The following is a 23,453-nucleotide window of genomic DNA, read 5'->3' as shown; positions in this document are numbered from 1 at the left end:
ACACTTTATTTCACATTGCTCCAGTTCACTCAACTGTAGAAATTATTTGCAACGTCACAGGTGCCAAGCTGTATCAGCCTTTGTCTTTCCCTTGGATAACACTGGTGGCGTGGAGAGGAGAGGCTGGTATGCATGGGTGACTGCTGGTCTTCCATAAACAACCTTGCCCGGACTTGTGCCTGGAAGGGGAACTTTCTAGTTGCAATCCCATGGTCAGTCATGACCGAAGGGGGTCTCAGTATATATATATATATATATATATATATATATATATATATACATACAAACACACACACACACACATGTCTGTACATACATACATACACACACGAGTAGTTGCCTGGCTGGCAACTCTCTCTTTCTCTCTCTCTCTCTCTCCCTCTGGACTTTTAAAAATCAACTAGAATCCAAAGAAACTAGTGAGGGTCTACATCAATAAAAAACTCACTTAAAATATTTGCAAAATTCCTTATTTCGAGTAAGAGGTCAACTCCAAAAAAGTGTCCCTCCTTAAAGTAACTAAACATTACTTTACCCACAACATACAAACTTATCTTCACCAGGCACACCTCCTTCAAATCACACACCCATTCGTTTGTTCCTTTAACATCCAATATTTCTGCTAGCATGGTTTGAACAAGAATCGACTTTGAAGCCCTTCCTTTCACCAATCCTCACCTGGATTTCAAGTAAAGGATTTATTATCCGACAGGTCGTCAAAAACATAGAGCGACATGTCACAAACATCTATGACTTAAAAGCAAATGAACAAATCAGAAAAATCAGTTCTTGATAACTGTGACTAAAAACAATAAGACAGGTTTGTCATGGCTGGAAAGGCAATCCAATTATTAAAATCCAAGTGTAAAATACATAGACCTTTTACATGAAGGTGCAGAAGGGTTCCTGGCTTTAAGGGTGTCGCGAAAGCCCTGGTTGGAGGCAGACAAACACAGACACACAAACATATATATACATATATACGACAGGCTTCTTTTCAGTTTCCATCTACCAAATCCACTCGTAAGGCCTTGGTCGGCCCGAGGCTATAGTAGAAGACTCTTGCCCAAGGTGCCACACAGTGGGATTGAACCCGGAACCATGTGGTTGGTAAGCAAGCTACTTATATATACACACACACCTATATATATACACACAGAATTAGCATGGATGAATGAGTTAACTATTCATTGGTAGACTTGTAGCAAAAGCTAGAAGACACTGGGGTTAAGCATGTCAGAGTAATCTCAGGTTACGTATGGGGTGCCCTGCCAAGGATATAAGTGGAGTACCCTGCCATAGTTACACATGGGGTACCCTGATGAGGTTATGTATAGGGCACGCTACCACTGTTATGTGTGGGGTACCCTGCCAAGGTTAGGTATGGAGTACCCTGTTGAGGATATGTAAAGGGTACCTTGTGTGCAGAGTACCCTATTTGTTCCCTCATTCTGGAAATCCTTTCTTGTTCTTATGTTCTCTACTATTATTAGATTTTCTCCCCTGCTTGCAATATATACAGGGGGCAGGTTGCACCTACAACCAGCTGGCGGGAGATCTGCCTGGGGTTAAAACAGTAGTGGCATCAAACAGCTATATAGATGTGGAGGTTAACTTCGCTTATTATTAGCTCTACTTACTGCTAATTAGTTTGACTAATTAACAGTAAATATTATTAATTAGTTTTGACTTTACTTTTATTATTGATTTCACCCATTTTTACTCCATGTAAATTACTCACTGTTCATTGCTGTTGTTCTTCTTGTTCTTTGTATTTTGCCTTTGTAATTGTTCTCAACATCTTTAAGGGCCCTTGTCGTTAATAAAAGAAATTATTATTATTATTATTACTCTGAGGTGATGAGCTGGCAGAATCATTAGCATACCAGGCAAAATGCTTAGTGGCATTTCGGCTGTCTTGACGTTCTGAGTTCAAATTCCACAAAGGACGACTTTACCTTTCATTCTTTTGGGGGTTTTGATAAATAAAGTACAAGTGGAGTACTGGGGTCAATGTAATTGACTTAACCCCTCCCCCAAAAATTCCAAGCCTTGTGCCTACAGTAGAAAGGAGTACTATTATTATTATTATTATTATTATTATTATTATTATTATTATTATTATTATTATTATTATTATTACTATTATTATTGTTACTATTATTATTATTATTACTATTATTATTGTTACTATTATTATTATTATTATTATTATTATTATTATTATTATTATTATTATTACTATTATTATTATTATTATTATTATTATTAATTTTTTTTGTTTCTTAACCAATAAAGAAAGGATTATTGTCACTGTTGCAATTATTAGTGTTATTTTCATTTTTATTACTAATATTATTATTATTATTATTATTATTATTATTATGATCGTCATCATTGTTGTAGTTGTACAATTAAAATGTGATTGTTTAATATAAGTTAGCTGATTCGGTGATGTGTTTCACTTTGTGTGATGTCATCTGTGACAGACCAAGAACGGCAAAGTTGCAATCGTCTTGCATGCAGTGGTAGTGTGTTTGCTTCTTATACGAAGTACAGGACGGCACACTGCATCCTTCGCTGCCGACAAATTTTTGGAACCCATGAGATGCTATTGTCTCCATCTTGACGTGATGCTTGCGGTGTGCCGTGACTTTGGTCGTGTCTGTGCAAACAAAGTCACATTTCAGACAATGGTAATGCGACGATTTCGCATCGTATTGGCACTTGTGGTAGTGGCATGAGAGACTGGCTCGGAACTGCTTAAAATCTTCGCCAATGATGCTGTCGATCCGTTCATGTCGCAACTTGTGTTGAACGATCCGTGATCGGTCACTAAAGCCGTAGCCACAATCCTGCCGTCGACAGTGGAAGTGCGTTACCATATGTTTGTACGTACACCGTTGAAATTTACAGTCTTCATTATATCGTATTCGAATGTAGCCCTCTGGGACTCCTTCTGCTCGGTAGGCAGTAAGGGCACTGGTATTACATGCTTCAGTTTCGGACGGCATCATGAGATGAGGCTGTTTCCTGTTCATTGTTACTTCGTCTTCAAATTCTTCGCTTCCACTTGCTTTCCGTTTCCTGTGAGAACTGTCCAAATACAAGGAATTACCGTCATTCCCTTGGTCAATTTCTGACCTCTCTGTTGGGATACTCTCACCAAAAGAGTTCATTCCGGAACACATACTGGGAGATCTTCGATCCATGTGACAACCTGTTGACAGCCTTGAATCCAAATCAGATGACATTGTCATAGGATTATTTAATCCAGTGGAGAAAGATGGGGCCTTTTCTTCATCCATGGTTTCTGCTTCTTCAGTAAAGTTCTTCATATGTTTGGAATTAATACTGAAGTTGCTATTCCCATCGTCGGACAAGTCAGCTGGCGAATTCTCTAACAGTGGGGCTTTAACTACACTAGAAAGGAACTTGAGGCCATGCCTGCTCAAGTGATATTGCAATCGGGAACACTCAGAAAATGCTTGGTTACACTGAAGACAATGGTAATGGTCTTTTTTCTTGAGCTTGCAGAAAGGACGGCCACAATTTTGATACACTGAGAAATGTATTTGGGTCCTGATGCTGTCCCAGTTTTGACACTGAGATGTACTTTCAATCTTCTTCTGCTGTAAGAGAAATGGTAAAGAAGGAGCATCATTACAAGAAGAACTCCCAGATGTCTCAGCAGAACTGCAACTCAGAGAACTAATCTCGCTCATAAGAGGAATGCTGATATTTACCCTGGGATTAGTAAGGTTACTACTGTTTGACACCAGGGTCTGTGACGGAATGGTAACTGGATATGGCTGGCTGGTAGGGATTGTAGATAGAGGATAAAATATCCCAGATGATTTGATCACTGCTTTAGTAGAAGGAGGTTGAACGGCAACTTTTGAAACGGCCGGCATGATTGGAACATAAGTGGTGAGTTTGGTATTAGTGCATGTGTTGTTGTAGTTGTTGCTGTTGTTGTTGTTGTTGTTATCATTGTTGTTCGAGGAGTGATTCTGGTGCTTCTTGTCGTGCTGAACCATCGTGCTGTGTCTAACGAAAGAATAATCACAATGTGGACGAGTGCAATGGAAATGTTTGTTGGCTTTGTTATAATGACAGTGATTGTATCGGCAATCTACGTTGTGGTCGAAGAACTGAAAGCCCTCCAGTATGTTAACAAAACTATGAAAATCCTTGATGTGCAGATTGAGGACATCCAGTCGGTCTGTAGCATGGTGACAGCGGGGTTTCGTACAGTGATAATGTTCCTTCATAAAATATAAACACAGTTTGTCAAGACAATCTTGTCCAGCTTTATAAACCTTGTAACTGTCAGTTATCGATGATGATGCTGCTGCCATTGTTGTTGTTGTTGTTGTCGTCAGGTTATTTTGAAGGCCACTCACACAACCGTTTTGTTCTTCGCCGAATATTTTGAAGGGTTCTGAATGCATGGGTTCGAATTTGGTAACAGGTGATATGTCAATGCGGGAATACTTAGGGGGCCGTCCCCGTCGGGGTCTTGTGGCATCGAGGTCATACTTCACTAAGGATAGCTTTAACTTACTGGCCGTCATTTGGGGGTTGTGTTGGAGCTGGTAATGTTCAAGTCTTGAAAAACTAGCATCAGAGTAAGACGTGCTGAAGTTGCAGGCAGACTGAAAGAAAAAAAAAATATTTATGATATTAAACAAAAGAACAAGAAAGAATATGATTACATTAAATGACCCCCTTACCCAACCTTGTGCAAATAAAGAATTATTACAATTATTATTTGCATAATGTTCCTGACAAACACCCTATTTCATTTTATGTAACTTTCGTCTAATTCCTCAGAGTTTTGTAAGATCCTAGCCTTAACATTTAATATTGGGTTGTCCAGAAAGTTTGTACCGATTATAGTAGCTTACCTTTCAACTTATTTTAGAACATGGTTGAGTCCATAAAATAGGATTTGACTACATACACCTCCATTTAGAGCACAGTTTAAGCTATCTTTTCATGGAAGAAGGTTTATGTTCCTATAGCCTGTGTGAATTCTGTAACCCTTTAAAATGGAAGATACTTTTTTCGCTACTTGATGCTTTGGGAACCAGACAAAAACTGCTGCAGCTCAGCTGGGATGTGTTACTCCACCCTCCAAAATCACATGGTTAAGAAGCATGTCTCTTAACCACAGAAGTTATACCTTCATGTGGCCTATGCCAGGGGTGTAACCAGCCCACTTATGCATACCTTTCCTTCAGTGGACACTAAACTCTGCTTGTGAAAACCTGTTGAGGCAACTGAAATTGAAATCGAAATCAAATTCGATGACTGGCATCCGTGCTAGCAGAGTGCTAAGAGCACCATCCGAGCATGTTCGTTGCCAGAGCGGCTAACTGGCTTCCATTCCAGTGGCACGTAAAAAGCACCATTTGAACATGATCGTTACCAGTGTCGCCTTACTGGCACATGAAAAAAACATTTGAGCGAGGTCGTTGCCAGTGCCGCTGGACTGGCGTCTGTGCAGGTGGCACATAAAAAACACCATCTGAGCGTGGCCATTGCCTGTACCACCTGACTGGCCCTCATGCCGGAGGCACGTAAAAGCACTCACTACACTCTCAGAGTGGTTGGCGTTAGGAAGGGCATCCAGCTGTAGAAACTCTGCCAGATCAAGATTGGAGCCTGGTGCAGCCATCTGGTTCGCCAGTCAAATCTTCCAACCCATGCCAGCATGGAAAGCAGACTTTAAACAATGATGATGATGATGATGATGATGATGATTTACTAATTATTCTAATTTCTATATTACCACATTACTAGTTATTTAATAAGTCTAATCCCATGAAGGGTCATCTTTGCATTTCTCCTCTTCCGTGGATCACTATAAGTAATAGTCAAGTACCAGGGGTACCTATTCCAGCATCAGGAATGGGGACTTTGTACTAATCGCCTCCACCAACACAACCACCACCTTAATACTTTGTCTGTCTACCACCACCACCATCACCATCATTACTACCACTGCTATTACCACCACCACCACCACCAACACAACCACTGCCGCAACCATCACCACCACTACCACTACCAGCACCACCGTGATGAATATAATATAAACAGTCCACAGATAAAAAAACAACTTACATATTGGCAATGAAAGTGCTTCTCCTTCAAATTGAACTCACACTTCTGTAGACACGGCTCACTAGATTTGTACAAGATGTAGCAGTTCGATGTGATATGGTCTTGGAGTTCATGGAATCTAAAAGAGAAATTCAGAATTAACAAAAACCAAAAATAACCAAACATGATGTCACCAGAGTGAGGAAGAAGAAGACAGAAGAAAGGAGAGTAAAAGTTGATCTCAGGATGCTGAATGGTTTTAAAGGAAATGGTAAAAGAATACAATAAAAAATGGTGAGGAGACCCCAACTAACCATGCAAGAATGGAAAAAGACACTCGCCCAAAGTGCCAAACAGTGGGATTGAACCCGAGACCAATTGGTTGGGAAGCAAGCTTTTTAACCGCACAGCCATGCCTGTACCTATTGCTTAGGTACAGGCATAGTTGTGTAGATAAGAAGTCTGTTTCTCAACCACATGGTTCTGGGTTCCGTCCCACGGTGTGGTGTCACTCTGGGCACATGTGTTGCACTATGGCCCTGGGCCAAGCAAAGCCTGGCGAAGGGACCTGGTAAATGGAAACTGAAAGAAGCTACTCACAATTACCAGAAACATTATCAAACTTTTATAGATATCAAAATTAGAAGAGTCTGTAATATGCTCGAGATATTGTTATGTCATCTACTTAATGTTATCAGCCAGAGAGACTCTATTTGCAAACTGATTACAATAACCCACTTCCACTACACACACACACACACACACACACACAGAGCAAAGTAAAAACAGTTTCAAAATAAAAGGAAACCAAAAAGAGACCTGGCGTGTTCGCGAACTCCGTCTTTCGAGCGATACATCACTGTACAACCGAGCACTTGACAATGGTAGTGGTCCTTGTAGAGATAGTCACAGCGTGGGTTGCAGGGGTCATTTGCTGTATACCTGGAAGGATTAGGGAACACAACAGATTAAATAACAGACTAGCATATACATACATACATACATACATACATACATACATACATATATATATGTGTGTGTGTGTGTGTGTACGTGAGTGTGTGTCTCTGTCTGAGTATGTTTGTTGTTTTAATATACACGTTAACAAATATTAATCCTAACAAATATTAACCCTAACAAATATTAATCACACACACACACACAAACGTGTACACATATACACACACCATCCTACTAAAATATAAAACACACACTGACACATTTACACACACCACAATAAACTCTGGGACCAATCAAAAACGGCCCACACACACAAACACAAACACATGTATATATACACACACATAGACGTACACAGAAACACACATACCCACACCATTCTGACCTCTAAGACCAGTCCCAAAAACCACTGAACAATGACTGACTAGCCCAGAAGCAAAAAAAACCTTTTATGTTTCATGAAAGACAAAATTATTGTATTAAAAAAATGGTTCACAGTGGTAGTGATGATAATAGTGGAGGTGGTGATGGTTGTGGTGATGGTGTTAGGGATGAAAATTGTGACGATAAGGTTGATGGCGACAATGATGCTTATGATGATGATGCTAACAACAATGATAATAAAAAAAATTGATGATGATGATGATACTGATGATGATGATGATGACGACAACAATGATAGCAATGATGATGATGATGATGATGTCAATGACAGCAATGGTGATGATGATAATGATGATGATAATAATAATAAAGATGAAATTGAAAGTGATAATGATGATGATGATGATTGATGACAACAATGACAATGACGATGACGAAATTGATAGTGATGACAGTGATGATAAAGATGATGACAATGATGATGATGACAACAATGATGAGAGTAACACTGGTGATGGTGATGATGACAGCAACAAATGATAACAATATTGATGATTATGTCAACGATGATGTCAATGATGATGGTGGTGATGATAACGATGACAAATTATGCCTCACCTTTTTAGATAGGTTTTCCAGTTTTCATCCTTCTCTCTCCTATCCCCAGCTCTCACCTGTCCAACATTAACGGAATTGCTGTTCATGTTGAGGATAAGGTGGTTGGTGTAAAGTTCCGACTTGCCGCAGTTCACCGGAATCAGTAAGTTGAGAGAGTTGTTCAAAGAATCTCCACTGAGTTTGGAAGCCCTCATGGCCAGTGTTCCAGAAGATTCTGCACAAGACATCGCCATGTTGCAACCGGACTCGTCGTTCTTGGGAGACGCAGATTCTTGATGGAAAGATTGAAACTGAGATGGATGCCGTTTCTCATCCACGTAACTGAAATCTTCTTCAATTTTGGCTTCTTTCTTTATATTTTTGATATTAGTCTCTATAGATATGTTTGAAGAAGCAGTACTAAGACACAAAGAATTTGATAAGATTGATTTGTCCAGGCTACTACCACTGCCATTATTATTATTATTATTATTATTATTATTATTATTATTGACCATTGCAGTCAGAGAGGATTTTTGAGATGGTACCACGGAGGAGGATGAAGAAGTACTTGGCGTGTTTGTCACATCTGTACTGGATTTGTCACTAGCTGCTTCTCCACCCCCTCCAAGACCTGTTTCAGCCTCGGTGCCGGATCCTGGTTCGGCGAGAGATGGCGCCTGCTGATTGCTGCTCAAATCTACAGCCACCACTTTGTTATGGCGCACCTCTTGAAAACGGCGATATGCATTCTCAAAGTCACGGCGTTCGTGTCTTCGCTTGTGTGAGTAGAGTTGGGCAGTAGAATGCAGGATGTAATTGCAATCTTGATGGATGGTCATGGAAGGAAGAAACAAAAAATAAGCAAACAATATGAAATAAAATAAATGCAAACAAAGTATAAGCTGGAAAACTTGCTTAAGAGTTCAAACATACAACTACTAACTTCCATAAAATGAAATACACACACAACACACACACACACACACACACACACACACACACACACACACACACACACACACACACACACACAAGGTATATATGTACTTTAATATACTGAATTAATTTTTAAGCACAAGAAAATAACTTTATAGGAAATACTTAAATATATGGTTAAGTTAAGTTAAGTTAAGTTAAGTTTAGTTAAGTTAAGTTTAATTTTTTGGCTCAAAAAGCAAAAAGCAAGGCCATGTAGGGGGACATGGAGTTATGTACAGGGAGGGTGTTCATGCAAAGAGTTCAGGCCATTTCTGGTCAAGAGGGACTTTGAATTAAGCGGTTGTCGGCATCTTCACTATCTCGTCCGGCAGCTTATTCCACGGATCCGCAACCCGGACAGAGAAAGCCCCTCTCCTTCGATTGAGATGAAATCATCGCAGATAGAGCTTTTCGGAGTGACCCCGCAGCCGACGCTCTGGAGCAAGAGTGAAGAACAGCTCTTTCGAGAGGTTACACTTTCCGCTTATGATGTTGTTAGTGTTTGCGAATTTAACTGTTGAGATGGCTGTGAAAATTACAATGGATACTTATTGATCAGACCACACACATACACACACACTCACACACACACACATATATCCATTAGATTGATTCTATGGATAAAGCACACACACACACACACACACACACACACACACAGAAGCCCTCACATAATGATATAGATAAAAACTTAACATATTCCACAACCCATAACCTATAACAGACATCGGTAGAAAAGTGTGTGTGTGTGAGAGAGAGAGAGAGAAAAGGTATTACTGTTAATATTACTGACCAGGTCTGATACAGTGGATGTGATTGCTGACTTTAGAAAAACGACATTGAGAGAACTTGCAGTGTTCATACTTCATAAACTTCTTGAAACCATCCCGTCCCAGCAGTTCATCTTTCTGGTGGTAGCTTTTGTGTTTTTCTGAAAAAAACCCGAAAAAAATTAAATAAAAATATACATGTATGTATGCTTATATATATATATATATCTTTTGAAAAAATTTTATCAATGGCCAGCATGTTTAAAAATACCTTTAAAGGTTAAATTATAAACAACTTATAAATAAGGGCAAACGAAAAAATTTCTAATGCCAAATATACCGAAAATCAGACAAAATTATATGGTAAATGGACAATATGTTCAATTTTCGGCATATTTGGCATTAGGAATTTTTTTGTTTGCCCTTATTTATAAGTTATATATATATATATATATATTCTTTTACTCTTTTACTTGTTTCAGTCATTTGACTGCAGCCATGCTGGAGCACCACCTTTAGTCGAGCAAACTGACCCCAGGACTTATTCTTTGTAAGCCTAGTGCTTATTTTATTGGTCTCTTTTCCCAAACCGCTAACTTACAGGGACATAAACACACCAGCATCAGTTGTCAAGCGATGTTGGGGGGACAAACACCGACACACAAACATTTACACACACATACATACATACATATATATATGACGGGCTTCTTTCAGTTTCTGTCTACCAAATTCACTCACAAGGCTTTGGTCGGTCCGGAGCTCTAGTAGAAGACTGAACCTGGAACCATGTGGTTGGGAAGCAAGCTTCTTACCACACAGTCATAACTGTGCTTATGGATATGATTTATGGGAAATTTGGCTGGTCTTTTTAGGAAGTCTTGCAATTACACAGAACTTCTCTCACTTTTCTTTTTATTTTGCTGGTTTTTAGAAAAAGTGTAGTTCAGTAATGGTCAGTGGAGTAAGACTTATTGTCAGTATTGAATATTGAAGATTTCATGCCTAAGACAAGAGATTTGCTTGAATATATTACTGAAAGAGATGACAATAGCAACAACAAAAAATTGTATATATTGAAATATTGCTTAAAGAAAATTAATTAAAATCATGAAATAAAAACTGAATCTGGCAATGCTTTAATTAATTAAATGATACATGAAAACAGAATAAACAGTATTGCATTATGATGCTATTTATGTATGATAAGAACCATGAGAAATGAAGAAGGGGGGGGGGAATGGCGTTTTCATTTAGTCTTTTATTTTTTTTACGTGTTTCAGTCATTTGACTGCGGCCATGCTGGAGCACCACTTTTTTTTAGTCAGAGAAATCGACCCCAGGAAATATTCCGTGTAAGCCTGGTATGTATTCTACTGGTTTCTTTTGCTAAACTGCTAAGTTACAGGGAAGTAAACACACCAACATCGGTTGTCAAGCAATAGTAGTGGTGGTGGTTGGTGGTGGTGGTGGTGGTAGTGATGGCAAGCTGGCAGAAACGTTAGCATGCCAGGTGAAATGCTTAGTGGTATTTCGTCTGCCATTACGTTCTGAGTTCAAATTCCGCCGAGGTCGACTTTGCCTTTCATCCTTTCAGGTTCGATTAAATAAGTACCAGTTACGCACTGGGGTCGATGTAATCGAGTAAATCTCTTTGTCTCTCCTAGTTTGTCCCCTCTGTGTGTAGCCCCTTGTGGGCAATAAAGAAATAAGAAACTAGCAGATGGCAAAGGGGAAGTCACTGTTGTATCATTTCCCCCTGAAAAAAATCATGAATCTTACAACTTTGGCATGGAAGGCCATGATTTCTGACATCTTATAGGCATAGCACATAAAGAGAGAAAGAGAGATATGTGTTGTAGTATGGTCAAGTGGTAGAATTGTAAGACCATGTGGTGACAATTGCCTTAGAGAAATTCTTGTGGTTCTTTGCATTCTGAGTGAAAATCTAGTCAAGGTCACATTGTGTCTGAATAAAACACACAGGAAGCTGCGTGGTTCTTGCTTCCCAACCCCATAAGATCAAGTTCCATCCCACTGTGTGGCACTTTGGGTGTCTTCTACAATAGACCCAAGCTGATAAATGCTTTATAAGCATTGTGTGTGTGTGTGTATGTGTGTTTAAGTGTTTATAAATGTAAGTGTGTGTACACTTATCTTATTTCTACACACAGAGGGGACAAACAAAGACAGACAAACTGATTGAGTTGATTATATCGACCCCAGTGCATAACTGGTGCTTATTTAATCGACCCGGAAAGGATGAAAGGCAAAGTCAACCTTGGCAGAATTTGAACTCAGAACGTAGTGGCGGACAAAATACCTGTTTCTTTACTACCAACAAGAGGCTTAAAACAGAGAGGACAAACAAGGACAGACAAGGGGACTAAGTCGATTATATCGACCCCAGGGCGTAACTGGTACTTATTTAATCGACCCTGAAAAGATGAAAGACAAACTCAACCTCAGCGGAATTTGAACTCAGAAAGTAACAGCAAACGAAATACTGCTAAGCATTTTGCGCAGTGTGCTAACGTTTCTGCCAGCTCACCGCCTTAAAATAAGTGTGTATACTTATCTTGGCAGTGTATGATGGCTCTAAATGACCATCACTGTCATACAAGCAATGTCTATTTCCAGGTTTCCATGTAAAATATCTAGTCAAGGGGAAATATTACCTTGTTTGAAAATAGGCGAGGGTTGGGGACAGGTAAAGCATCCAGCTGAAGAAAATCTGCTTCAACAAATTCTGTCTCGCCCACACAAGCATAGGAAAAGTGGACATTAAACATTAATGGTGATAGTCATGGCTGGATTATCTTTACTCAGTCAGGGCTGACCCAAGGCTAACCAAAACTACTTGTTTTATCATGGGCCCCCGAAGGATGAAAATGGCAAAGTTGACCTTGGCAAGATTTGAAATCAGAACATTAAGAGAAATGGATAAATATGCAAAAAAAACTACCAATTCTGTTACTAATCACCACTGCAACTACCCCCCACCCCCACCCCACATACACAAACTCATTCACACACTCATTCACACACTCACACAGATGCATGCACACAAATACACATACACACATGCACACACAAAGCACCCACCACACCAACCTAATTAGTACTAATAAATAAGCCAGTAATTTAATCAACCACAGATTTTCCTTTAACTAAGCGTTAACAGACGATAAACTCATTACTTTGACATTAAAATCTTAATTCCGTTTTAAAAATATAATTCATTTTAAAATACTAAAATTAAATTAAGTTTAAAATGCAAAGAAAAATCAAAATAAATTAAATAAATGCAAATCAGTTTTTTTTTTGTAAAGAAACAGAACAATTTTATAAATGCAAGCATGGCTGTGTGGGAGGAAGTTTGCTTCCCAGCCACATGGTTCTGGGTTCAGTCCCACTGTGTGGCACCTTGGGCAAAATGTCTTTTTTTAGAGATCTAGGCTAACCAAAGCCTTGTGAGTAGATTTGGCAGACGGAAACCGAAAGAAGCCTGTATGAAAGACTACTGCACGTGTGTGTGTGTGTGTGCATGTATGTGTGTGTGTGTGCGCATGTCCATCTATATGTAGGTATGCATGTGTGTATGCATACATGTATGTGTGTGTGTGTGTCTTTGTGCCAGTGGTCTTCCCACCACTTGGCAATCAGTGTTGTTTGTTCAGTCCACATAACTTAGCAGTCAGAAAAAGAGACTGATAGATAAGATTCAATCAGACTCAAAAAATAAGCACTGCGGTTGATTTGTGCAACTGAACTTTTCGAGGTGGTGCCCCAGCATGGCCACAGTCCAATGACTAAAAACAAGTAAAAACATAAAAGAATTAAAGAATACAAAACATCTGAACAATAATGGATGTAAGGAAGTTAAGAAGGAAACTACCAGGAAGACTGCAAACCACAAAACTCGTTAGTTAATTGGCAAAAGACAAAAGAACTTCATCTTTTAATAATGCACAGCAGGTGTGCTGAGCAAAGTTTAAAAAACCCAGGTGTGTTGATCATGGATAGACATACAACTGCAGCTGTCTGTTGTCATAGTAACCAGTTCCCTTTCACATATAACCACCCTCACACCAAAGTCTAGGGAGCAATATCAGACCTCACTCACCCATATCAGCTTTGTTTTTGAACGTGTATTTACAATCTGAACGCCGACAATGGAAGTGTGTTGTGCGTTGTCCGTAGAATGAACAGCTGGGAGTGCCACAGTCCTCAGTGGCTCGGAATCGTTGGAAACCTTCCTGAATGATAGCAGAATCTTTTCGATGGTAGTTGGCGTGCATCTGGACATCAGATGTACTAATGTAGACTTTATCACATGGTTGCTGAAAGGAGAAACGCAGAAAGCATTTGTTTCAAAGACAATATATACCATTTACAAATAAGAAAAAAAAACCTTTAAGCTGAATGAGGCTAAAACTTCACACGTGGTGAACATTTGAGTGATTAGACATGCTTTCCTACTAATGAATTCTTGATCAATGAATGGCTGAATCCCCACACACACACACACACACACTGCTCAGTCAAGGCTCACCTGGGTCTAAGCGGCGAGCTGGCAGAATCGTTAGCACGCCGGGCGAAATGCGTAGCCGTATTTCATCTGCCATTACGTTCTGAGTTCAAATTCCGCCGAGGTCGACTTTGCCTTTCATCCTTTCGGGGTCGATAAATTAAGTACCAGTTACACACTGGGGTCAATGTAATCAACTTAATCCGTTTGTCTGTCCTTGTTTGTCCCCTCTGTGTTTAGCCCCTTGTGGGCAATAAAGAAATAAGGCTCACCTGGGTCTAAGCAGCTTAAAAGAGCAGATATGTAAGAGGATGGGTAACTGGATGCTGTAATATAGTTCAAATGTCTACCAATATGAATGATACGACCCCTACATAGGTGTTTGTGAGTGTGTGCATTTGCATCTCCTTATCTTGACATAAAATGATTGTCACTCTTATATAAAGCGTGTCATTCATTTCCAGAATTCTGTGAGAATACATCCTAGCCATGGTAAGAGGTGAGGGTAGGGAACAGGAAAGGCGCTTGAACATAGAAAATCTGCTACAATAAACTCCATCCAACCAATGCAAGCATGGAAAAGTAAATGCTAAATGATGATGATGATGATGCTCAGCAAATTTTCAGTTTCCATCTATTGAATCCATTCACAAGGCTTTGGTTGGCCCAAGGCTATAGTAGAAGACACTTGCGCAAGGTGGGACTGAAACCAGAACCATGTGGTTGAGACGCAAGCTTCTTATTTCTTTATTACCCACAAGGGACAAACAAGGACAAAGAGATTAAGTCGATTACATTGACCCCAATGCGTAACTGGTACTTAATTTATCAACTCCGGAAAGATGAAAGGCAAAGTCGAATTCGGCGGAATTTGAACTCAGAACGTAGCGGCAGACAAGTACTGCTAAGTATTTTGCCCAGCATGCTAACGATTCAGCCAACTTGTTTCTGATGCAAACTTCTTACCACACAGCCATGCCTGTGCTTATCCACACTTTTAAACAGAGGTTAGATAAAGTGTATAACATATTCTAATGTTCACTATACTTAGAAGAGAATAAAGATGTGAAGGGCATGGCTGGAAAGCATTTGATCAAACATAGACGTGAGCAGAAGCAGGACTAGCTTTGGGTTCAACAAAATCCACCACGTTCACCTTAAAAGGATGAAATGCAAAATGTAAACATCAAAAATTGCAAGAGATTTGAATCAAAAAATGACTGCAAAAAGTAAATATTTGATAACATTTAACCTCAAGTTATGCAATCTGTGACAATTCCAACATCGACCAGTGTTGCTACTGTAGATTTTTTTGGTCTGTTTTTGTTACTAACTGATGCAGAGATGAGGTCAGGTTTTTTTGCTTTGCTTCTTCTTTTCTTTCCTAACAAACAGGCCAATGGAAGCACAAACAGCTGACACTCAGCCTTTCGATATTAAAAAAATCAAGGTGAGGACGTGTTTGATGCATAAAATATTGACATTTAGCTTCAATAGTTTGTTTCCCCCTTTTTTTTCCAAACAAAATCAAAGATTTTAAGTAAACAGATCAAAAGAAATTAACTCCTGTATATAAATATTGGTGCTGCCATTATTAGAATGTTCGCTAGAATTGGCACAGGAATGGCTGTATACTCTTTTACTCTCTTCTACTCTTTTACTTGTTTCAGTTATTTGACTGTGGCCATGCTGGAGCACCGCCTTTAGTCAAGCAGATCGACCCTCTGGACTTATTCTTTGGAAGCCTAGTACTTATTCTATTGGTCTCTTTTGCCGAACCACTAAGTTACAGGGACGTAAACACACCACCATCGGTTATCAAGCAATGTTGGGGAGACAAACACAAACACACACACGCACATATATATGCATATACATATATACAACAGGCTTCTTTCAGTTTCCGTCTACCAAATCCACTGACAAGGCTTTGGTCGGCCTGAGGCTATAGTAGAAGACACTTGCCCAAGGTGACACACAGTGGGACTGAACCTGGAACCATGTGGTTAGTAGGCAACCTACTTACCACACAGCCACTCCTGTGCCTATGGGCAAAATATTTGCTTTCCAACCACAAGGTTTCAGCTTCAGGCCCATCGCATGACAAGCTTCTTTCAATTTCTGTCTATCAAATCCATTCTCAAAAGGCTTTGGTTAGCCCAAGGCCATATAGAAGACACTTGCCCAAGGTGCCACACAGTGAGACTGAACCCAAGATCACATGGTTAGAACGCAAGCTTCTCAATCACATAGCTAACCATGCCGATGCCTGGATTGTTATACCTGACTGGGCCCCGTGCCGTGGCACGTAAAAGGGCACCATTCGAGCATGATCGTTACCAATGTCGCCTTACTGGCACCTGTGCCGGTGGCATGTGTAAAAAGATTTGAGCGAGGTCATTGCCAGTACCATGTCAGTGGCACGTAAAAGCACCCACTACACTCTCGGAATGGTTGGCATTAGGAAGGGCATCCAGCTGTAGAAACTCTGTCAGATCAAGATTGGAGCCTGGTGCAGCCATCTGGTTCGCCAGCCCTCAGTCAAAATCGTCCAACCCATGATAGTATAGAAAGCGGACATTAAATGATGATGATGATGATGATGATGATGATACATTCTTATATTCCAATAAATTTGGAATATTAGTGAAGAGACTGTAAGGTGAAGGATTCTTAGATTTATTTGACCAAAAATCGGAAGTAAATTACCTGCAAACAGTGGTAATGTGTTTGGCGTCGGTTGTGAGAACAATTTGGGTAGAGCGAACTACAATTATCCATGGGGCTGTAACGCATGAAACCATATTGAAGGGAATCATCTCTTTTCTTGTGCCATTTAAAGTGACGAACCATTTCTTCCTTTTTGGAAAACACCTGTAAGACGAACAGACAGACATAATAAGAACAGGCTGTGATGAAAGAAATATTTTAAAAACAACCCATAAGAAATATCAGTTCTTACTTGTCCATATTAGATTTTTAAGCAGATTAGTATTTCTCAACTGGGGGTCCATATGACCTTTGGGGGTCTATATACAAGGGGTTGTTGGAAAATTCTTGGCTCTAAGGGTGTCATGAAAGGCCTGGTTAGAGGTCTGAACTCCTGAGTTCTTTTACAGGGCTTAGAAAAACTGAAGGACCACTGTAATAAGTGTGTGAATCTGAGAGAGGAATATTTTCTTTTACTCAAAGCCAGTAACCTTTCAGCAATCCCTTTTAAGATTTTGTAGTTCCATACAAACTGACATTACTACCATCGGAACAGCCATGTTGAAGTGGTGACAAACATTATTTCTCGGTATGGTTACCACTTTCATCTCTTATAGAAATTTTCTAACTATCTACTTTGCTTGTTATATATATATATATATATATATATATATATATATATATATATATGCATATATAATAAGATAAGAAAATAGAGACATAATTAATAAATTATTATTTATTAATTAAAAAAATTGACAGCATTTCTTACAGCTGTTTTCATTTTAGACCTCCAGAAAATGAATTAATAAAATTAAAAATTATTTGAAAGTCGAATCTCGTCGGAGGTAGTTTAAGATATACGAATAGTTGTCCAATTCCTGCATGTTGAGTATATGTTTATATATTTATATATATAAATATATATATATATATATATATAACAATGATAAATCTCAGAGTGAGTTATAAACAGTAGCGGTAACACATCATGATGCATATTTGCCATTTGAATATGGCTAACCCATAAGGGTGGATGCTACTGTAGTTTGTAGCCCCAGGAAGATATCTCTTCCAGCTGGCTATAGATACACTATCTGTGTCCTCTCAGTATTTGTGAAGGGGAGTCATCCTCCCCGTCTTCAACTCATGATACACACGTACCCGAGTTTCAAGGTGTTTACCTTTCATCAGCGTGTGACAATCATGGTTGTCGACGAGAAGTCAGATCCCTTCGCAAATACATATACTTTTTCCAGTGTCGATTGATATATATATATACACACATATAAATAGAGTGTACATTTAAACACAAAAGAGGTAGCCATCATAGGACTACCTACATGCTAGAGAAGATGGTTAAATTCCAAACCATTATTAGAGATGAACATCAAAGGGAATGAAAAATAAAAACATTTACCATCTAACTCCTGGACCAATGGTTTCAGACATTTTTTAGCAAATTTTTAGCTAGGTGAAGCCTTCTTCAGCAGGTACACCTTAGACTAAATATATATATACACGATGGCTACCTCTTGTGTGTTTAAATGTACACTGTATTTATATGAATAATATATAGTCTATTGACTAAATTTTTACACGCTAGTCCACTGGTAATGGAAATTTCTAATATTTCTGATTATCCTTTGATATTATTAATGATATATATTATATATATATTATATATATATATATATATATATATATATATATATATATATATATATTATATATATCACTGATTTCACTCACAAAGCATTGGCCAGCTCAGAGCTATTTCTAATAAAAGACATTTGCTGTGTAGTGGGACTGAACCTGACACAACATGATTGTAAAGCAAACTTCTTAACTACACAGCCACTCCTCCATCTATGCTATTTTATAGATGTGATCCTGAAAGATATGTCTAAGTTGCCCTCGGAGAGATTAGAGCTCAGAACATTAAAGGGGCTGTGTTTGACCCTTTTGCGTTTAATCCAGTCATATCTGGTCAAAATATTCTTCCTGATTTTTGTTCAAGCTGTCAACATTTGGCCTCTTACACTTACCCTACAATGTCATTCAAAAAATATACAATCACATCATTGCAATATCAAAACTATGATATAATTTCATGATTAATTCAAAACAATGAGAATAAAGAAGCATTATATTTGACAGAGTAATCTGAATGCTAAATGGTTAAACACCACAAGGCATTGTAACAATTCTATCCCTCCACTGCCGTGAGCATTGTCAAACAAGGTAGCAAGTCTTACCTTATAATTGCAATCAAAACAATGATAATGTTCACGGTAGTGCATGTCTTTGCAGTGGGACACACTGCATTCTGTGCTGCTACTGAATCTGGAAAAACAAGAAGAAAAAAAAAACATTGTACTTCTTAAGTACTCAAAAATCATTAGCATTATTAATTTACATCCATGCTGTGCTTGAGAAGACTCGGCAAGCTCAAGTGAGACCATAACCTTGTGGCCTGTGCCAGGGGTGTAACCAGTCCACTTATGCATACCTTTCCTTCATTGGACACTAAACTCTGCCTGCGAAGACCTTCTGAGGTAAGTGAAGTTGAAATTGAAATTAAATTCGATGACTGGCATCCATGCCAGTGGAGCGCTAAGAGTACGATATGAGCGTGATTGTTGCCAGAGCAACAAGCTGACCTCCGTGCCGATGTCACATAAAAAGCACCATTTGAGTGTGATCGTTACCTGCGTCTCCTTACTGGCACTTGTGCTGATGGCACCTGAAAAAACATTCCATCAAGGTCGTTGCCAGTGCCACTGGACTGGCTCCTGTGCAGGTGGCACATAACAAGCACCATTTGAGCGTGGCCATTGCTAGTACTGCCTGACTGGCCCTCGTGCCAGTGGCATGTAAAAGCACCCACTACACTCTCGGATTGGTTGGCGTTAGGAAGGGCATCCAGCAGTAGAAACTCTGCCAGATCAGATTGGTGTCTGGTGCAGCCATCTGGTTCGCCAGACCTCAGTCAAATCATCCAACCCATGCTAGCATGGAAAGTGGACATTAAACAATGATGATGATGATGATAATGATTATCATGCTAGCGTGGGTTGAAGGATGGAAGGAGAGAGATGACCAATAGCAGAAGCGAACAAAGGCAAGAGTAGATGATGGCTAACAGTAGAAGAGATCAAAGACTAAATACACATAACATTTCTGCTATAATTCTTGGTGGAATTGGTTTGACTCATGTTATTGCACAACAAACAGGACTTACTTCTCTTATGGATGTTTTTGGGGGTGCAGTGTTCAGAAACTCCAATGGAGTTTTTCTTAGAGGTATTGGCCAATATTTCTCTAGGCAGAATTTGAACTCAGATTGTGAAGACAGACAAAATGCTTAGCAGTATTTTGTCCAGCATGCTAACAATACTGCCAGCTCACCAACTTCAATAATAATAATAATAATAAATAATAATAATAATCCTTTCTACTATAGGCACAAGGCCTGAAATTTGGGGGTGGGAGATAGTTGATTACATCAACCCCAGTATTTCACTGGTACTTAACTTATCGATCCGAAAAGGACAAAAGGCAAAGTCGACCTCAGTAGAATTTGAACTCGGAACGTAACAGCAGACCAAAAGTCCTCTAAGTATTTCGATAGTCGTGCGAACAATCTACCTTGATGTTGATGATGGTGATGATCATGATCATGATGATGATGAGGAGGAGGAGAAGAAGAAGAAGGAGAGGAGAAGAAGGAGAAATAAATAATAATAATAATAATAATAATAATAATAATAATAATACACGTCAGTCAGTCCCGCTGACCCAAACAAACCCTAATCCATCCCATAAACGTAATTATGGGGTTATTTAAGATTTAAGATTAATTCTACTGGTCCAAGAAAAACTGAGATTTTTTCAAAATTTCAATTACCCAAACCCCAGCTGCATTAATTATGTTAGATTAATTAGTTATAAATTAGTTAGCTGCTGCTTAATTATTACTGTATTTCGTTTTTTGGGTTTGTTTCGTATTTTTGTTATTTGCATTTATTAAATACTTTTATATTTTTATTTTATTTTATTTATTGCTAAATTTTCATAACCATTCTTGATTAATTAACAGAAAAAAAAAATTAATTAATTAGGGAAGGTCAGGAAGTTTATTTATAGGGTTTACTGGTTTACTTGGGAATATATTTGAGAGATATACATGAGAAAGTGTTAAAGAAGGAATGAAAAAGAGGGACGAGGGAAGAAAGTGAGAATGAAATGAAAGAAATATAGAAGGAAAGAAAGTGAAGAAAGAAAGATGGAATAATAAAAAGAGTAAGAGAGAGGAAAGGAAGAATGAAAAGAATGAAAGAAAGGAGAAAAACTGGATGGAATGAAAGAATGAAAAGAAAAGAAAAACAAAGGAAAGAAAAAAGACAACCAAAGAAATAATTTAAAAATTACATAACCACCACTATTACCATTCCCTCTCCCTTTCTCTCTCTCTCTCTCTCTCCAAAAGTCAATCTTTTTTCTGTCCCTATCTCTCCTTTCTTCCCTCTCTCCTTCTGCCCCTCTCTATAGCTCTCTATCCTTGTCTTTGTCTTTTTTCTGTTTCTATATCTCTCTCTGACACCCTCTTTCCCTCTCCCCTGCTGCCTCTCTCTATATATATCTTTCTCTTTTACTTGTTTCAGTCATTTGACTGCGGCCATGCTAGAGCACCACCTTTAGTTGAGCAACTCGACCCCGGGAATTATTCTTTTGCAAGCCCAGTACTTATTCTATCGGTCTCTGTCTTTCTTCTGCTTCTATCTATCCCTCCCCCTTTCACTCTCTCTCTCTCTATCCCTCTTCTGTGTCTATCCTTGTCTTTGTCCCATTTTTTTGTTTCTATCTACCTCTCCCCCTTCTTTCTCTCTCTCCGTCTCTATCTATCTTACACCTCCTCCCATTCTCTCTCTCTCTCTCTCTCTCTTTTTATATATATATATATATATATATCTTCCAATCTGTCTGTGGCTATCTCTCTCTCTCCTGTTTATCTCTATCCAACTCTCTCTTTCCTTTTATCTCTCTTTCTATCCAGTCTCCTCTATCTCTCTATATCTCTATCCTTATCTTTATCTCTCTCTCTCTCTCTATCTATCTATCTCGCTCTCCTGTGTGTCAATCCTTCAGTCTCTACCCATCAGTTCCCTGTGCCTGTATGTCTCTCTCTCTCTCTCTCCCTTCTCTTTCTATCCATCTGTTCCCTTTTGTTTCTATCCCTTTCTGTCCCTCCTTCCTTCTCTCCCCCCTCTCTCTGTGGTAATTAAATTCCCTTTGTAGACGTAATGATGACCACAATGATGTCGTTAATGTTGTAAGCTCAGCAGCTGATTAAACACGATCTAACAGATTTGTGTCCAAAGAGTTGTTCCAGTCATGACCACCTCCTCTTTTTTTTATTACAGGCATAGAGTCTATAGGACTTTCTACGAACACCACCACCATCATCAATATCATCATTGTTACCAGAAATACTACCACCACCACAATTACCATTGCCACCACCACTACCACTATCACAAATACTACCACTGCCACCACTGCTGTCACCGGCACCACCACCACCGCTGCCACCAAAACCACCACCACTGCCAATGCCACCACCACCAGCACAGCCACCACAACCACCACTACCACCACCACCACCACCATTCCACCAGTCACCACCACCACAGCCACCCCACCACTACCACTACAGCCACCACCACTACCACTGCCACCACCACCACCACCACCACCACCATCACTGCCATCAAAACCACTGCCACCACCACCACCACAACTTCCATAGCCACTCCACCACTGCCACCACCACCACCACTGCTGCTGCCAGCACCACCACCACCACCGCTGCCACCAAAACCACCACCACTGCCAATGCCACCACCACCAGCACAGCCACCACAACCACCACTACCACCACCACCACCACCATTCCACCAGTCACCACCACCACAGCCACCCCACCACTACCACTACAGCCACCACCACTACCACTGCCACCACCACCATCACCACCACCATCACTGCCATCAAAACCACTGCCACCACCACCACCACAACTTCCATAGCCACTCCACCACTGCCACCACCACCACCACTGCTGCTGCCACCACCACCACCACCACCACAGCCACCAAAACCACTGCCAATGCCATCACCAAAACAACCACCACAGCCACCACCATCCCATTAACCTCACCACCACAAACTCTACTTTCACAATACAACCATCACTTCTATGGTTACTTGATCTGCTAGAAATAGCACTAAAAGCACCATATCATGTTAAAACAATGAGAATGACACATTCAGCAATGTAGTCCAAGTTACACTATGACTAAGAAAGAAAGAAAAAGCAAAAGATGAAGTAGTCAGATGTGAATCTT

General features: G+C 39.5%; 1 protein-coding gene across 1 annotated transcript in view; it reads right to left on the bottom strand.

The window, feature by feature from the left end:
• Positions 1–2,336: 2,336 nt before the first annotated feature.
• Positions 2,337–23,453, bottom strand: part of LOC115217922 (zinc finger protein castor homolog 1-like) — a 60,092-nt gene continuing 38,975 nt past the window's right edge. The window contains exons 4-11 of the mRNA XM_029787641.2: positions 19,302–19,389; positions 17,044–17,208; positions 13,930–14,146; positions 9,827–9,964; positions 8,074–8,878; positions 6,931–7,053; positions 6,133–6,250; positions 2,337–4,658 (exon numbers count right to left, since the gene is read on the bottom strand). Of these exons, the coding sequence (XP_029643501.2) occupies positions 2,430–4,658; positions 6,133–6,250; positions 6,931–7,053; positions 8,074–8,878; positions 9,827–9,964; positions 13,930–14,146; positions 17,044–17,208; positions 19,302–19,389 (3,883 nt within the window). The 3' untranslated portion in view covers positions 2,337–2,429. The remainder of the gene's footprint in view (positions 4,659–6,132; positions 6,251–6,930; positions 7,054–8,073; positions 8,879–9,826; positions 9,965–13,929; positions 14,147–17,043; positions 17,209–19,301; positions 19,390–23,453) is intronic.

This window comes from Octopus sinensis, linkage group LG12, assembly GCF_006345805.1.
Source record: "Octopus sinensis linkage group LG12, ASM634580v1, whole genome shotgun sequence".
Lineage (NCBI taxonomy): Eukaryota > Metazoa > Mollusca > Cephalopoda > Octopoda > Octopodidae > Octopus > Octopus sinensis.
This window is presented reverse-complemented; position numbering and strand designations above follow the sequence as displayed.